The sequence below is a fragment of the Micromys minutus genome (genome assembly GCF_963924665.1).
Source record: "Micromys minutus genome assembly, chromosome: 12".
Classification (NCBI taxonomy): Eukaryota; Metazoa; Chordata; class Mammalia; order Rodentia; family Muridae; genus Micromys; species Micromys minutus.
In genome coordinates this window covers 17,345,951-17,365,418 of record NC_137981.1, presented here as the reverse complement: position 1 = coordinate 17,365,418, position 19,468 = coordinate 17,345,951, and the positions used below count along the sequence as shown (strand labels likewise).

Below are 19,468 nucleotides of genomic sequence, written 5' to 3'. Positions count from 1 at the left end.
TCTAAAAACAGCAGAGCACTGGTTCTAGTGAATTTCTTCTAGTCTGAAAATTTGCCTTGGCTTCATTCCCTTGAATACGGTCCTGTGAGACATAGACTTGTACCTGTCTCATGAATAAATAAGAATAAAATCAGAAAACTGGAAGTGCATAGCATGGTATTTGCTAAAGACCTGATTCAATGCATGAATAATTGCTTACTTTAATTAATTTAAGCTGTAGTTTCTCTCTCTTTGTTTTCTCTTCCTTCGATCTACTCAGCAAGCCACATACAGACTCAATAATTTCCTCATAGAAGTTTTCACTTCCTGGTTGCGAAGAGTATAGATGACAGGGTTCATCAAAGGAAAGATGACTGTGTGGAAAAGGGAAACCACTTTGTCAGCTCGGAGAACCTGGAAGGGGCGGGTGTAGATAAAAATTGCGGGCCCAAACATGAGGAACACAATTATAATGTGGGTGGTGCACGTAGAGATAGCTTTGCTCTTCCCTTCAGAAGAATGTCCTTTTACATGGTAGAGAATGACAGCGTAGGAGGCCAGAAGTCCCAAGAAGCATAAGAGGGTAAGTAGACCACTGTTAGAAACCATCAGGAGCTCCACGGCAAAGGTATCGGTGCAGGCTAGCTTTACAACCTGTGGAACATCACAGAAAAAGTTATCCAGCTGGTTTGGCCCACAAAAGGGCAGGTTGAGGATCAGAGCCACTTGTACAATGGAATGAGCAAAGCCCCCAAGCCAAAGAGCCACCAATAACGCATAGCAGACTCTAGGATTCATGAGACTGGAGTAATATAAAGGACGACATATAGCAATATATCGATCAAAGGCCATTACAACAAGAAGAAACATTTCTCCTGCTCCAAGAAAGTGCAGAAAGAACAGTTGAGTGATGCAGGCTCTATAAGAAATGACTTTTTTCTCACGGAAGAAATCCACAAGCATTCTAGGAGCTACAATGAAAGAATAGGAGGCATCCAGGAATGCCAAGTTTCCCAGAAAGAAGTAAAGTGGAGCTGTGAGTCCAGGGTCTGATCTAATGGTGAAAATGATAAGAAAATTCCCGGGAAGAATTATTAGGTAGAAACCCGAAAGTAGTGCGAAGACCAAGAGTTGAGTATCTTGAGACTGGGTCAGGCCAAGTAGGATGAATTCCGTTACGACTGAGCTGTTCCTGGTCTCCATCACTTCCTAATCTATAGAATAAAACATGTTTTGTATTACACATGCCTTTTCTTATGTTTCACAGCTCAAATCCACATTAAGGCAGTGTTTGCCATCACCAGTGCACCATAGTCCAAACCACCTCTATAAACCCGTTTGTAGTAATTTTCACTAAGTTACTGTTGTTTTGTAGATACTTCGATTTCCACTTAACTTCATGCCTTCGTATACCTGTGATTTTAGGACTATGGGCTAAATTGCACAGATGCATAAACCATTCTCTTTGTCATTGTTTTCTGTTAGTGCCAACTGAACTTTCTGCTAGAATATTTGCTCAGTTGTGGGCCATATTTGTATAATCACGGAGAAAACTGCCTTTGAAATGGCTTTTCCACTTCACTCCCTGTGACCTGAATCTTTTCTGGTTCTTATTTCCTTTTGGCAATTTGAAATTGCGGATTTCCATCACGTTGTTGCTGTGCTGCCTGTTGAAGACTAGCTTCAACACAACAGGGTTAACCAAGGAAGGCCTTTGAGTGTGGCTTTGATAATTAGGCTTGGTGCTAATAGCACCAGATGGGGGTCAGCACTAATGGGACTGGCAGGGGTTTCGGGGGACTCAGTTCAGGTAGCAACTGATGGGACTTCTACCCATGGTAGCCAGTGACTAGAGAGAGAGAAGAAAATCACACACAGGCACACACACACACACACACACACACACACACACACACACACACACACACACTGAGTGGATGTTACAAGGTAAGCTCCAATGAGCATGTTCCAACAAGTAAGCTCCTTCAACTTTACACTTATACATACATACATACATACATGCATGCATAATATATACATAGATACATATGGACAGACAGACAGTCATATATACACTCATACATTTAGTGAATAGAGCAAAGCTCCAACCAGTTTACATACAAACACATGCACACATTTTTGATAGTTGGAGCAAAATCTAACACGTTGAATTCAACTACTTTACTAACACATGTATAGACATGTTTGGTGGATGGAGAATATCTTCAACAAGCAGATTCCAAACCTTTTGCATACATACATGCACACATACATACATACATACATACATACATAAATACATACACACACACACACACACACACAATGGATGGATGAAGCAAACTCTAATGAGTAGGCTCCAACAACTTTATTTTTCCTTGTATAGCATTTATATCCCAGAAAAGTCTTCTAAGCAGTATAGAATTATAATGTGATTACTTTCTATTCTTCTTTTTAGAGAATTACTATGGAAACAACTCAGCAGGTTTCCCAACACCTTTACATGAAAAAAACTTTACATAGTACAGGCAAAGAAAACAAACAGTCTCCAAGAACCCATGTACATCTAAGCAGCTTGCTACAGACCAACAAAGCATGAGCAAGCAGGAGGTAGTTTTCTCAACAAGTTTTCCTTACTGGAAAACAGCAACTTGCAGGTCAATTATTTTACCATTCCTTATTAAGATAAAAATCTTAAAAGCTCACACATCTAAACTTTTATATAAAAAAGGAACCAGTCATTCCAATTTTAAATCCTCAGAATGAACGTCTACAAATCAGCTAATTTCATTAAATCATATCAGGAAGCTAGGGCAAAAATGTACATATGAAATTCATTATCTTGATCACTAGCCCAGCTTCAGCAAAAGAATCATGTCATCCAGTGCTGCCATTTTTCTTGTTCCCCGACCTTAAAAAACAAACAAACAAAAAACCAAAACAAAACCTTTTGCTTGACTATTAAGACTGTGCCTTTCTGGAACTTCAAAGGGCTACTATGATTTTCTACATAAGAACCTCTAGCAAAACCATCTTAACCTACTTTGCCTAACAATTTATTTTTAGAAATGCTTTCTAGGGATGACAGTTATTGCTGACAATCGACATTTCTAAGTTCTTTAGTAGGGTGGTGGTTGAATCATCAGCCTGCTCCAGCATCAATGCCTAAAAGACCAGGCACTGTAATTGTGAGTGCTAGAGATACTGCCCCGTGAAGGGCTGGAAGCTCCTTTAGAGTTTTCATACAACATTCAGATGAGTAGGGATGTGAGGCAACAAGCATAAGGAATTCCACAACAGCACAAAGTTCTCAAAGACACGTAGTCCTCAGAGTTGTGCCTCTTTGAGGCACCTCCATCTGCATTGTACCGATGGATGGGGCACATCCCATGATTACCAAAGCCCTTTGATGTTCCTTCTGCATGGTTTTCAGCAGTTGCCCACCTGCATTCTGACTTCTAAGCATGTTGTCAGCATCTCAAGTAAAATCAATATGTTCTCTGCACTTACAGGTACTGAATGAGGAAAAAACACGTTCTTTGATTCTTTTTTAATGGTTTGATTCTTTTTGGTGGAGTTGTAAACTGTTACAACCACTCTGCAAATCAGTAGAATTAACTCATAGAACAGCTTCTTTCTCATTTCTTTATCTGTACATCTATTGAGTATTATATATAAGCCATACTGCAAGCAAAAATCTCTCAGAAAGATAAGCTCAGGCCTCTTTTTCCTCTTCATAAGTTATAATTCAAAGACATAAAAAGCATTACTGAGAGAAGCCAACAATTTTTTTTCAGTGTGTGTGTATGTGTGTGTGTGTGTATGCATGCGCACTTACCTTAATCCCTGTTACCTATAACATGGAAATCTGTGTTATTTAATAAGTTTAATAACCTCTTCACTCCTTCTGTTCCCATTTGTTTCAGTGATTCTCAAATTGTGCAGTTCCCAGTAATTGGGAAAAAAGAAACAAAGACTGTACAGAGATAGGCACGTGGATCAATGGAATAGAATGGAAGATCCAGAAATGAGCCCTCACTTATATGGTCACTTGATTTTTGACAAAGGAGCTGTAAACATTCAATGGAAAATAACAGCCTCTTTGACAAATGGTGCTGGTCCAACTGGCACTCAGCATGCAGAAAAATGACAATAGACCCTTTCTTATCTCCTTGTACAAAGCTCAAGTGCAAGTGGATCAAAGATCTCCACATTAAACCAAGTACACTGAAACTATTAGAAAAGAAAATTGGCAAAACCTTAGAACACATAGGCACAGGAAAAAATTTCCTGAACAGAACACCAATGGCTCGTGCTCTAAGGTCAAAGATTGACAAATGGGACTTAATGAGATAGCAAAATCTCTGTAAGGCTAAAGACACTGTCAAGAAAACAAAACAGCAGCTAACAGAGTGGGAAAAGATCTTTATCCACCCCACATCAGATAGAGGCCTAATATCCAAGGTATACAAAGAACTCAAAAAGCTAGACAACAGAGAATCAAATAACTCTATTAAAAATGGGGTACAGAGCTAAACAAAAAGTTTTTAATTGAGGAATATTGAACAGCTGAGAAGCATCTAAGAAAGTGCTTGACATCATTAGCCATCAGGGAAATGCAAATCAAAACAACCTTGATATCCCACCTCACACCAACCAGAATGGCTAAGATCAAAAATTCAGATGACAGCAGATGCTGGCGAGGATGTGGAGAAAGAGGAACACTTCTCCACTGTTGGTGGGGTTGTAAGCTGGTACAACCACTCTGCAAATCAGTCTTGCGATTCCTCATAAAATTGGACATAGTACTACCAAAAGACCCAGTTATTCCACTTCTGGGCATATACCCCAAGGAAACTCGAACATACAACAAAGACACATGCACCAAAATGTTCATAGCAGCCTTATTTATAATAGCCAGAAGCTGGAAAGAACCCAGATGTCCTTCTGTAGATGAATGGATACAAAAATTGTGGTACATTTACACAATGGAGCTACACAGCTATCAGAAACAATGACTTAACGAAATTCTTAAGAAAATGGATGCATCTAGAGAATATCATCCTGAGTGAGATAACCCAGTCACAAAAGAACAGACATAATATGCAGTCACTGATAATTGGATACTAACCACAGAAAGCTCTGAACACCCCAGAAACAACTCACAGTCTATATGAAGTTCAAGAAAAACAAAGACCAAAAGAAAATGAAAAACCATTATTCTTAATCTTTACACACCAAGAAAACTTTGATTATGTCTAGGTTACATCTTGTTTTACATTTACTTTATGCTCATTGTAACTAGTAAGATTTTAATTCATACTATCAAACCTTTAAAAAAAACCAAGTACTGACAAAAATGTATTTGTCTACTTTTATGCAAAAATGCTTAAGATCTGTACATTTATCTTTTCTTAAAAAATAAAGTTTTTCAATAAAAAAACAAATGAGCATTTCTCTATACAAAATATGTTCAAAGCATTGAAGTTTGATACAATATAATCCATATGAAAGAGTGTTTTATTCTGGTTATTCGAGATGGTAAAAGACTGTTAGTATAGACTATGATAGAAGCCTCATTTTTTTTGCTGTTTCGAAACATGCTAGTGTCAGCCAATTTAATGACAGCAACAAATGCAACTGGCATTGACCATATATATGAAGAAGATACCACATTCTCTGTCTTTCTCAGACTTCATTCACATAGGCACTGTCAGGCAGCACAGCGTGCGATCATTCCTGAAGCTAAAAATTCAGGATCTGTCCCATCTGCTGACACCAAACCCAGACACTTGCCAAGAATGATTACTGATAGGAGCTTGGTATAGCTGTCTCCTGAGGGGCTCTACTAGAGCCTGATAAATACAGATGCAGATATACACAGCCAAACACTGGAGTGAGTGTGGAGACTTCAATGGGGAAGTTAGGGCAAAGACGGTAGGAGCTGAAGGAGTTTGCAACCTCACAGGCAAAACAACAATATCAGTCAATTGGACCCCACAGAGCTCCCAGGGACTTAAAAACAAACCAGAGAGTACAAAGAGGCACCCATGGCTGTAGCTGTATATGTAGCAGAGGACAGCCTTATCTTTCATTACTGTTAGGGAAGCCCCTTGGTCTTGTGGAGGCTTGATGACCCAGGATAGAGAAAGCTAGACCACTTAGTGGGTAGGGAAGCATCATCATAGAGGCAGAAGGAGGGAGAAGGGTATGGGGAACTTGTAGAGGAGAGACTGGGAAGGGGAATAACATTTGCAATGTAAATTAATAAAATAACCAATAAAAAATTTTAAAATGTTATCTGTTTAATTACAAGTTAAAAAAACACTTTAAAACAATAAAACGTTATAATGAAATGTCAAGGATGAATTGACCTCAAATTCTGAATTTATTAGATAGTTTTCCTGTGGAAATACATTTTTGCATAATGGACAGAAGCTTGCAAAACATAATCACTAAGAATCAACATTTTTTTACAATTTTGCTTGGTATTAGTTTTAATTTTACAATAGGACAGCATTATGGGTGGAAATAGTAAATGAGTTTTTAACATTTGAACTACAGTTTTATTTGTATAAGATCAGCTAATTATTCAAAATGCTTTCTTTATGAAGATCAGAAATGTCATATCCATACACAATATGAAATAATAAACAATGTGTTCCTGTGATCTCAAAGCAGTATAAGATTCAGGAACAAGATTTCTGTTCTAGCTGTTCATTTCCTCGCCTTCCTCTTCTCTACCATCCTCACAGTTTTTCTCACAAATCTCTTTTGTTTATTTGATTCCTGACATCTATGATTTCAATTCTTGTACTCTTTTATATGTGTATTTTTGTTTAATTATTTATCTTTATTTGTCTTGCACTGTATTCCTCCATGTTTTTCTGTCCCTTTGTTATTTTCGCTGTACCTCTCATTTCCCCATACTCTGAGGTAGTGGTATTTTCTTTTTTCTCTACACATATCAGCTAGTTCTGTTCAAACAAGACTTAGTTATTAAAGAACTTGTCAATGTGCAAAAGAGCAAAGAAAGTTTGGAGAAAGGAAAGTGAAAGAAGAAAATGACATAGTTCTATTATAGTGTCAAAAATAAAATTATCAATTAAAAATGCACACACACACACACACACACACACACACACACACACATGCATACAATATTCCTCTGAGTATTAGGTCTCTATCACTTTACTAATTGCAAAAATCAGTAAGCACAGTAAAGACTTCCCAAGTATCTATTTTGATAAGTTAATTAAAAATTGAAAATGTTTTACTTGTCAATGCTGAGCCTTTTCTTCTGAATTTTATCCTCTTGTAAATGTTTTCCTCTAAATTACTCATGAGTCACTCACCATGGTCTTCCATAATTTTTCTCCTTCTAACTCATCTTGGAACAAATGATGTCCTTTTCTCTCAAAATACAGCTCTAGTTATAATACCTGCTAAATAACATATCATATCTGCAATTTAGTAACTATATGATTTTAGAATAGAAATGGGTTTGTTTAAAGTATGCAGTTGCATATGGTTTTATGTCAAAATGCTTTTTAAAAATCTGTACATGTATCTCAGTTTATTAAAAATAATGTTGGGAAAAAAAGTATGCTATTGCATTTGAGGAGAATGAATTCATCTGTTTTTCTCAAAAGTAGAGAGTATTAAATTACAATAATGTGATTAGCAGTCAGTATATAAACTGATCTTAGAAAGCATTCAGTGACTGATAAATTATGCTGCAATACGGTTAGTAGAGTTTCTCTGATTGCCCTGGTTTGGCCTCAGAGTCTCGACAGATTTATGCAAATATGTAATTGTTGAGCTAAATTACTCTTTCTGAATTTGAGTTATCCAAGTCTGATTCTTGTATTGCTCTGTGCTAGGATCATTGCACAAAACAAGAAACAATTTACATAAACCTGGGCACAAGTTGGTTTGCAAGCTCAGTATCAGTGAAGTTTGTTGTAAGACTAAGCTTTACTTCCATTTTCTGATCTAGAGTGATGTTAATCACTTTATTCATTTTATTTTAGTTCAGTATTGGGGAAGGTCCATAATTTATGTTAGATTCAAATTGAAATTAAGTTTGTGGTTACAAAAGATATTGTTATTCCCACTTGTTTTTAATAAAATGAAGCCTCTTTAATTTTGGGCATCAGATGTTTCAGGAGTATTATGTAATGAGAGGGTAGAAAATAGCATGAAGCTCAGTTTAGTGCTCAGTCTAGTTCTATTTCAACAGCATTGACCTGCTCTCATGAATTTCATGGCAAATGCCGCCCCGAGAAAAACATATAATTGCTTTTCTATTTATTTATATATGTATTTTATAAATATAAATAATGACAAAATGTCACCTTAATAGCAGTTCAATATTTTCAAACAGGTAGCAATCCTTTTCCATCCATGAGAAAATTAACTGATCATGTAAAAGTTCTCTTTAAATATGTTTTCTCATATTGGTGAATCTTTAGATTGTGAAATCTTCTCAAATTTGAGATGGAAAAGAAGATGTGCTTGGGGATTTTATTAGCACTTGCTTAACACAAAAGGGAATTAATTGGACAACAACTGGAACAGTTACAACAATCACGGGTAGTCTTTAATTACTAGACAATCAAGGATGATGGCATTTTAGACTTTGCTGTTCATGACACAATTTTAAAATTTCCAGTTATAAAACACAGCTATAATGGTATGACAGTTAAGTTTACAAGGAGAAAGAAACAAAATATCCATGTGCACAATAGCAGCCCATTCGTGTTTACAAAGAAACTAATTATTAAGCCTCAATCAATAATAAGTATACTGGAATATGCATATATTAGGTGACGAGACAAAGAAAGTATCGTGTACCATGTATTAATTTGGGATGTCATCTTAAGCAAAATAATAAATTATTTGTTTTAACATTTGTATTAACATATGCTAATTTTAGCTGCAATATATGTTCCTTATCTTTGGGATGTATAATCCATAGGATTCTCTTTCTCAGTTAAACATTAGTGGATTTGTCTTGCTTGATTTAGGCATTGTTTGTCCTATTGGTTCTTTGTTTGTTTAAATTTTTTTGTTCTTTGTTTTTTTTTTTTCTTGATTTTAAACTTTTTGATTTTTGTCTCTTAGTCTGAGTGAGAGACCGAGAGAGAGAGAGAGAGGGAGAGAGAGAGAGAGAGAGAGAGAGAGAGACAGAGAGAGAGAGAGAGAGAGAGAGAGAGAGAGAGAGAGAGCATTAGATGGTTAGGGATATAGAGAGAAACTGAGATGTGTTATAAGAGTGAAAACATAATCAAAACATATTGTGTGAAAGACACTGTATTTAAAAGATTTAAAGGATAGAAAATAAAAGTAAAATACTAATTAATACAATTATTTTCCTGTTAATTTTTCTTATTAATTTAAATAAATTTGACTTTTGGTGTTTTGAATGTAAATAAATCTAAATTTAACTTTACAAAACTAATGCAATGCACTCACATATAACTTTATTTAAATTTTTCTCCAGGTTAGCTACAAGTGTAATGTTAAAAGTGAATTCAAAACTTAAGTACAGCAGAATCATTTTTGTCATTTTTTTCTCACAGAAATTGTATTAAAATGCATAACATTTCTCTGCTGAAAATAAATAACATTATGTGTACATCACTATCCTTATGTGAAAATATATGAAATGAATATTCAGAAATACAGTTACTTAGAAACACAGGAAAGTTGGAATGAAAGAGCGAAAGCAACACAAGGACAAACAGGTAACAAACCAACACTTCGAGCCGCCCTGGTCACCTGTCCTGGGAACGAGTGTTCCAGCTGCCTCTCTTCACTACCTCCAGAATGCTGTCTTAGGGCAGACAATCACAAGCTTGTGTTGGGAACCCCATTATTTCATTTCAAGAGCATTTGCTCCTCCCTATCTCCATCTGGGGAGCTTAAACTCCTACTTTATTTCATGAACTTCATGCTGTGTGTGTGTGCGCACATGCATGTGTGTATGTATGTATGTATGTATGTATGTATGTATGTATGTATGTATGTGGGTATATGTATATGTATGTATTAGCCTGTACCATGAAGGCTCTTTCCCCAAGCTCCAGTTTGCATTGCTAGCTGCACTCACTCAACACACTGAGGTACTTGGGCTGCTCCCACACTTAATCTGGAGACCTGATTCCTCTCCAAGTGTACACCACTCATTCTAACCCAGCTCCATTGTCTTTGGTTTCTGTATTCTTCTTGTATCTGTACGGGCATTTTTCTTAATTTAACAAGGTTTTCTTTTACATGTCTATTGAAGATCTAGTTTATGCCGTTGGTCTGGCATTATTCTCTTTTATGCTTACAACTTGAAGGTTTGATCTTCTCATGCCATATATCATATCCTTTACAATTTACTTATTTTATAAAGATCTTATGTATCTTTGATTTTTTTTATATTCTTTCTTTTGTTAGATTCATTCCACTTCAAAACAAATCTCTGAGTTTTATGGCTGATTTATTGGGCTTTTCAGCTCCATTTTTGTTTCCGGTTTTCTTCAACGTTTCTGTCCCTTCACTGAATTCAGTTTTCAGATTCTATATTGTCTTTGTTATTTCCATCTGGCCTATGTTTGTGTGCTCATGGTGCCACTCTGGCATTTATTTTCTTTAATTTTTTGTGCTTAATTATATCAATTTCTTTTCCTGTGTTTTCTTTCATCTTTAATTTTTGCTGAAGTTAACGACTGTTCTTTTAAATTCTGTAGCCTGGGTTCACTCAGTTTGACAAACATCTTTTGGTCTTGTGGGTTTGGAGGGTAGAAAGACACATAATGTTCAATTTTTACATTTTGTAGTTTTGCAATGAGATCAGGGCATGGAGACATCATTGTTAGTCATTTTTCTGATATGAATAAATCAGTTTCGGAAAGAACATAGGGTATGTGGGCCTAATTTAGTGTAAAGGTCGAATTTGGCTTACATGGAATGAAGTTACATGTACATGGGGAACTTTGCTTACATGCAAGATGTGTAACCTAGTCTTATCCTGGAGGTTAGGGGTAGATCTCAAGGCTGAGGAGTATGCATTGAGGCAGAATGAGACAGACATACCCATCTAGACCCTCTTTGTGCATTATAGATTTAAATATGGCATAGGAGGGTTTGTAAGTTTTGAGGTAGCAGAAAGGATTTTTCAAGAAGTCTAGAGTTTTGGGTAGCAAGGCAACCATGGCCAGACTATGTAGGGGATTGGATGAGTGACGCAGGTTCCATCTATTGGACTAGGGAAGGTTGGTGGAGGAAACATCAGGTGTCCTTACTGGCACAAATCATAATGAAAGACATTCAGTTCATTACTTTTTAAGTTTAGCTAAACCTATATTTATTGAATTAAGGCAGAAAGAATTACTTTTATCTCATTGGTTTTTGCCAAAATATCATAGGAGCAATCACTATTCAGTTGCTAATATTCTTTCTGAAAAATTTTCACCTAGCTTTCACAATTCACATATGTGTTAACACTACTGTCTTCTAAACTCCTACTAGGAGAGCCAATTAAGTAATACCTAAAGTGTTCAATAGACTTATTTTTAAATAATTTATATTTTAAATGTACATGTGTTGTTTGACCTAAGAGTGCATATGTAAAGGTGTTGTATTCTTTGCAACTGGAGTTATAGACAATTATAAGCTGCCATGTGAATGCTGAAAACTGAACGTGGGTCCTCAGTAAGAAATGCCCAGACATCTCACTGGCCCCTCAACTGATTCCTATGCAATAATGTTATATAGTTTTTCACATTACTACAACAACAACAACAACAACAAAAACAACACAGCAAAAATGTACAAGTCTAATATAGCAAAACCCCACAATTCTGGTACAACCTGCATATTAGAAACTCTTCTTTTTTAATTAAACAAATTTATTTTAAAAACAGAAACAAATGTACAAATTAAAAAAAATTACATAAAACAATCAGAATAAATGTTTTAGTCAGTACTTGATTTTTGTTTAAGGTTTGATAATATGCATTGAAAACTTACTAGTTACAATGAGCATAATGTGCATATAAAACAAAGCATAACATGGAAATAGTCAAAGTTTTCTTGGTGTGTAAAGATTAAATATAATGATTTTTAAATACCAAGAATTGCCACAAGGCTGCACTTTAGGCTCTTGAATTTTTAATGATTTAAGGTCTAAGTGTTTCACACTCTGAGAGAGTGCTATAAACTTATTGTTATATTTTTTTTCTAAGACGGTCTGAGGACTTCACATTTTGGCCTTCCTTCTTGTTGAGCTTCATATAGTCTTTGAGTTTTTTCTTGGGTATTCAGAGCTTTCTGGGGCTAGTGTCCAACTATCAGTGAATGCATATTATGTCTGTATTTTTTGTTGGACTGGGTTACCTTACTCAGGAAGATATTCTCTACTTCCATCCATTTGCCTAGGAATTTCATGAAGTCACTGTTTCTAATAGCTGAGTATTACCCTGGTGTGTAAATGTACCACAATTTCTGTATCCATTCATCTACTGAAAGACATCTGGGTTCTTTCCAGCTTCTGGCTATTATAAATAAGGTTGCTATAAAAATGGTGAAGGATGTGTCCTTATTATATGTTGGGGCATCTTTGGGGTATATGCACAGAAGTGCAATAACTGAATCTTTAGGTAGTACTATGTCCAATTTTCTGAGGAACCACCAAACTGATTTCCTGAGTCGTTGTACTAGCTTACAACCCCACCAAGAGTAGAGGAGTGTTCCTCTTTGTCCATATCCTCACAGCATCTGCTGTCTTCTGAGTTTTAATCATAGCCATTCTGACTGTTGTGAGGTAGAATCTCAGGGTTGTTTTGATTTGCATTTCCCTGATGACTAAAGATGGTGAGCATTATTTAGGTGCTTCTCAGTCATTTGATATATTTCTGTTGAGAATTCTCCGTTTAGCTGTGTATCCCATTTTTAATAGGATTGTTTAATTCTCTGGAGTCTAACTTCTTGACTTATTTGTATATATTTGTTACTAGACCTCTATCAGATCTAAGATTGGTAAAGATCCTTTCCCAGTCTGTTGGCTGCCATTTTGTTTTCTTGGCAGTTACCTTAGCCTTACAGAAATGTAGCAATCTCATTAAGTCCCACTTATTGATTCTTGATCACTGGTGTTCTGTTCAGGAAATTTTCTCCTGTGCCTATGTGTTCTAAGGTTTTCCCTGCTTTCTCTTCTAATAGTTTCAGTGTACCTGGTTTAATGTGAAGATCTTTGTTGCACTTGCACTTGAGCTTTGTACAAGGAGATAAGAAAGGGTCTATTTTCATTCTTCTACATGCTGAGTACCAGTTAAGCCAACACTCTTTGTTGAAGAGGTTGTCCTTTACCCAATGAATGTTTTCAGGTCCTTTGACAAGTATCAAGTGATCATATGTGTAAGAGTTCAATTTTGGATCTTCTATTCTGATCTACATGCCTATCTCTACACCAATACCATTCAGTTTTTAACCCAATTGCTTTGTAATATAGCTTGAGTTCAGTGATGGTGATTCCCACAGAAGTTTTTTGGTTGTTGAGCACAGATATTGCTATTCTAGGTTTTATTTTTTTGTTACTCCATATGAATTTGCAAATTGCTCTTTCAAACTCTATGAAGCATCGACTCGATATTTTGATGGGGATTGCATTGAATTTGTAGATTGCTTTTGGTAAGATGGCCATTTTTACACTGTTGATCCTTTCAATTTATGTGCATAGGAGATCTATCCATTTCAGAGATCTTCAATTTCCTTCTTCAGAGATTTGAAGTTCTTGTTGTACAGATCTTTCACTTGCTTAGTTAGGGTCACACCAAGGCATTTCGTATTGTTTGTGGCTATTGTGAAGGGTACCTTTTTTACTTAATTTCTTTCTCAGCAAGTTTATCCTTTAGTACAGGATGGCTACTGATTTGTTTGAGTTGATTTTATATACAGCCACTTTGCTAAAGTTGTTTTTCAACTGTAAAAGTTGTCTGGTGAATATTTTTGGCCAATTAAGTACACTATCATATCATCAGCAAATAGTGATAGAGTATTTCCAGTACTAAATTGAATAGGTAGGGGGAGAGTGATCAGCTTTGTATAGTTCCTGATTTTAGTGGGATTGCTTCAATTTCTCTTCATTTAGTTTAATGTTGGCTACTGGTTTGTTATGTATTGCTTTTACTGTACTTATGTATGGGTCTTGGATTCATGCTCGTTCCAAGAGTTTTAAGATGAAGGGGTGTTGACTTTTGTCAAATGCTTTCTCAGTCTCTAGTGAGATGATCATCTGTTTTTTATTTAATTATTTCAGTTTTTTATATTGGATTACGTTAATGGATTTCTATATATTAGACCATCCCTGCATCCCAGGAATAAATCCTACTTGATCATGGTGAATAATTATTTTGATGTGTTCCTGGATTCAGTTTGCAAGAATTTTATTGAGTATTTTTTCATCAATGTTTATAAAAGAGATTGGTCTGAAGTTCTCTTTCTTTTAGGGTCTTTGTATAATTTAGGAATGAGCATAATTGTGGCTTTGAAGAATGAGTTGGATTGTCTTCTTACTGTCTCTATTTTGTGGAATAGTTTGTAGAGTATTGTTCTTAGGTCGTCAATGAATGTCTGATAGAATTCTGCACTGAACCCACCTGGTCCTGGGCTTTTTTTTTTTTTTTTTTTTTTTTTTGTTTGGAAGACCTTTAATGATTGCTGCTATTTTTTTTAGGTGATATGGACTTGTTTAGATAGTTTATCTGATCCTGATTTAACTTTGGTATCTTGTATCTGTCTAGAAATTTGTCCTATTCCTCCAGATTTTCCAGTTTTGTTGAATATAGGCTTCTGTAGTAGGATCTGATGATTTCTTGAATTTCCTCAGCATCTGTTGTTATGTCTCCCTTTTCATTTCTGATTTGCCCTCTAGTCTGGCTAAAAATTTATTTGTCTTTTTGATTTTCTCAAAAAAAAAAAAAAGACTGCTGTTGATTTTGTTGATTCTTTGTACAGTTCTTTTTGTCTTTATTTGGTTGATATCTGCTATGAGTTTGATTATTTCCTGTTGCCAACTCCTTTTGGGTGTATCTGCTTCTTTTTGTTCTAGAGCTTTCAGCTCTGCTGTCAAACTGTTAGTGTATGTTCTCTCCAATTTCTTTTTGGAGGTACCCAGAGCTGAGTTTCCCTCCTAGTACTTCTTTCATTGCATCCCATAGGTTTGGGTGTGTTGTACTTTTATTTTCATTAATTCTCAGAAATCCTTAAATCATTTCTTTATTTCTTCCTAGTCTGTGTTATCATTGAGTAGTACATTGTTCAGCTTCCATTCGTATTTGGGCTTTTTGCTGTCTTTGTTTTTATGAAAGACTAGCCTTAGTCCATGGTGATCTGATGGGATGCATGGGAGTATTTTATACTTCTTATATCTGTTGAGGCTCCTTTTCTGACTAACTATACGGTCAGTTTTGGAAAAGGTGCTGTGAGGTGCTAAGAAGAAGGTATATTCTTTTGCTTTAGGATGAAATGTTCTGTAGATGACTGTTAATTACAATTGGTTCATAACCTTTGCTAGATTCACTATGTTTCTGTTCAGTTTCTGTTTCCATGACCTATCCATTGAGGAGAGTGGGGTGTTGAAGTCTCTCACTATTATTGTGTGTGGTACAATGTATAATAGTTTGAGCTTTAGTAGGGTTTCTTTTATAAATGTGGGTGCACTTGTGTTTGAAATAAAATGTTCAGGATTGGGAATTCATGTTGGTAAATTTTTCCTGTAATGAGTAAAATGTGTCTTTCCTTATGTTTTTTTGAGATTTTTGGGTTGAAAGTCTATTTTATTCAATATTAGAATGGCTACTCCAGCTTGTTTCCAGGGGCCATTTACTTGGAAGTTTTTTTTTTTCAGCCTTTACTCTGAAGTAGTGTCCTTCTTTCTCTGTGACAAGTTTCCTGTATGCAGCAAAATGCTGGGTCCTGTTTAAATATCCAGTCTAATAATCTCTATATCTTTATTGAGGAATTGAGTTCCTTTATGTCAACAGATATTAAGGAATAGTGATTATTGTTTCCTGTTATTTTTGTCGCTAAAGGGAGAATTACGTTTGTTTTCTTTCTTCTTTTGGTTGTTTTGTATAGTTATTTTATTGCTTTTTTAGAGTGTAGTTCCACCTCCTTCTGTTGGATTTTCCATCTATTATCCTTTTCAGGACTGAATTTGCAGTCAGACATTGTGTAAATTTGACTTTGTCCTGGAATATCTTGGTCTCTCCATCTATGGTAATTGAGAGTTTTGATAGATTAAGTAACCTGCACTGGCATTTGTTTTTTTCTTGGAGTCTGTATGATGTCTGTCAAGAATCTTCTAGTTTTTATACTCTCAGTTGAGAAGTTGGGTGTTATTCTGATTGGTCTGACTTTATATGTTACATGTCCCTTTTTCCCATACTGCTTTTAGTATTCTCTCCTTGTTTTGAGCATTTTGTGTTTTGACTATTATGTGTCGGGAAAATTTATTTTTCTGGTCTAATCTATTTGGAGTTCTGTAGGTTTCTTTATGTTCATGGTCATCTGATTCTTAAGTGCAGGAAAGTTTTCTTCTATAACTTTTTAAAATCTATATGCCTATCTCTGTACCAAGACCATGTGGTTTTTTTTATCACAGTTGGTTTTTTAAATTTTTTATTGATTTTTTTTACTTTATTTTAAAAACAAAGATAAATGTACAAATTTTCAGCATTTTTGCATAAAAGTGTATGAATACTTTTTTAAGGTTGTAATTAAGTATTTGTGAATACATATACATACACATATGTATATGTGTAACAATAATATAGGAAAAGAGGCTATTAATTTGAGGGGATAGGAGAGAAACTAGGAGGGGCTGTAGGGAGGAAAGGGGGATGTGATAAAGTTCTATTTTAATTAAAATATATATTTTTATTTTTGTTGAACTTCACACAGTCTGTGAGCTGTTTATGAGGTGTTCAGAGCTTTCTGGGGTTAGTATCCCATTATCAATGACTGTATATTATGTCTGTTCTTTTGTGACTGGGTTATCTCACTCAGGATTATATTGTATAGATACATCCATTTTTTTTAAAAAAAAAATTTATTTTAAAAAACAAAGATAAAAGAAAAAAATGTAAACATTTTTGCATAAATGTATACAAATACAATTGTGTCAGAGCTTGGCTTTTTTTTCTTTTTTTTTAAGGTTTAATACTCTGCATTAAGTTCTTACTAGTTACAATGAGCAAAAAGTACATGTAAAACAGGAGGTAATCGGGAATTAGTCAATGTTTTCTTGGTGTGTAAGGATTGAGCATGACTTGTTTTTTTGTTTTGTTTTGTTTTGTTTTTTATTTTCTTGAGTTTAACACAGTCTGTGAGTTGGTTCTGGGGCAGTCTGAGCCTCTGGCATTAGCATCCCAATATCAGTGACTGCATATTATGTCTGTTCTTTTGTGACTTGGTTATCTCACTCAGGATGATATTCTCTAGATGCAACCATTTTCTTAAGAATTTGATTAAGTCATTGTTTCTTAGGCTGAGTAGTACTCCATTGTGTAAATGTACCGCAATTTTTGTATCCATTCACCCACTGAAGGACATCTGGGTTCTTTCCAGGTTCTCGCTATTATAAATAAGGTCGCTATGAACATTGTGGTGCATGTAACTTTGTTGTATATTGGAGTGTCTCTGGGGTATATGCCCAGAAGTGGAATAACTGAATCTTCAGGTAGTACAATGTCCAATTTTCTGAGGAATCGCCAGACTGATTTCCAGAGTGGTTGTATCAGTTTACAACCCCACCAACAGTGGAGAAGTGTTCCTCTTTCTCCACATCTTTGCCATCATCTGTTGTCATCTGAGTTTTGGATCTAGGCCAATCTGACTGGTGGAATCTCAGGGTTGTTTTGATTTGCATTTCCCTGATGGCTAAGGATGTCGAGCACTTCCTTAGATGTTTCTCAGCCAGTCGATATTCCTCAACTGAGAACGTTTTGCTTAAGTCTGTACCCCATTTATTAATAGGGTTGTTTGATTCTCTGGTGTCTAGTTTTTGAGTTCTTTGTATACCTTGGCTATTAGGCCTCTATCTGATGTGGCGTTGGTAAAGATCTTTTCCCACTCTGTTGGCTGCTGTTTTGTTTTCTTGACAGTGTCCTTAGCCTTACAGAAACTTTGCAATCTCATTAAGTCCCATTTGTCAATCTTTGACCTTAGAGCTTAAGCCATTGGTGTTCTGTTCAAGAAATTTAAAACTGTGATTATGATTTCTAAGGTTTTCTCTATTTCTCATCTAATAGTTTCAGTGTAACTGGTTTAATGTGGAGATTTTTGATTCACTTGCACTTGAGCTTTGTACAAAGAAATAAGAAAGGGTCTATTTTCATTCTTCTGCATGCTGAGTTCCAGTTGGATCAACAACATTTGTTGAATAGGCTGTCCTTTTCCCATCGAATGTTTACAGCTTCTTTGTCACACATCAGGTGACCATATATGTGAGGGCTCATTTCTGGATCTTCTATTATATTCCATTGATCCACCTGCCTATTTCTGTACTAGTACCATGCAGTTTTCAGCACAATTGCCTTGTAATATACCTTGAGGACAGGGATAGTGATTCCTGCAGATGTTTTCTTGTTATTGAAGTTGGATTTCGCTATTCTAGGTCTTTTGTTATTACAGATGAAATTGCACATTGCTCTTTCCAACTCAATGAAGAATTGGGTTGGAATTTTGATGGGGATTGCATTGAATCTGTAGATTGCTTTTGGTAAAATGACCATTTTTAAAATGTTGATCCTTCCAATCCATGAGCATGGGAGATCTTTCCATTTCTGAGATCTTCCTCAATTTCCTTCTTTAGAGTTTTGAATTTCTTGTCATATAGGTCCTCCACTTGCTTAGTTAGAACCACACCCAGGTATTTCATAGTTTTTGTGACTATTGTGAAGTGTATCTTTTCCCTAATTTCTTTTTCCACATGTTTGTCCTTTGAATATAAGAAGGCTCCTGATTTTTTTTCAGTTAATTTTATATCCTGCTACGTTGCTGAACTTGTTTATCAGCTGTAGGAGTTCTCTGGTGGAAGTTGTGGGGTCACTTAAGTACACTATTATGTCATCTGCAAATAGTGATTATTTTCACTTCTTTCTTTCCAATTTGTATCCCTTTGATTTCCTTTTGCTCTGTAATTGCTCCAGCCAGGATTTCCAGTACTATGTTAAATAGTTAGGGAAAGAGTGGGCAGCCTTGTTGAGTTCCTGATTTTAGTAGGATTGCTTCAAGTTTTCCACTGTTAAGTTTGATGTTGGCTGTTGGTTTTGCTGTATATTTCTTTTATTATGTTTAGGTATGGGCCTTGGATTCCTGGTCTTTCCAAGACTTTTAACATGAAGTGTTGTTGGATTTTGTCAAATGCTTTCTCAACATCTAGTGATATAGCCATGTGGTTTTTTTTCTTTGAGTTTGTTTATATGGTGAATTACAT

At 35.6% G+C, this 19,468-nt stretch overlaps 1 protein-coding gene across 1 annotated transcript; it reads right to left on the bottom strand.

The window, feature by feature from the left end:
* Positions 1-255: 255 nt before the first annotated feature.
* On the bottom strand, positions 256-1,182 carry LOC308428230 (olfactory receptor 4N5; the record flags this gene model as incomplete). Its single annotated transcript, XM_080926640.1, has 1 exon — positions 256-1,182. The coding sequence occupies one exon, from the start codon at positions 1,180-1,182 to the stop codon at positions 256-258; it is 927 nt and encodes a 308-aa protein (XP_080782766.1).
* Between the last annotated feature and the right edge of the window lie 18,286 nt (positions 1,183-19,468).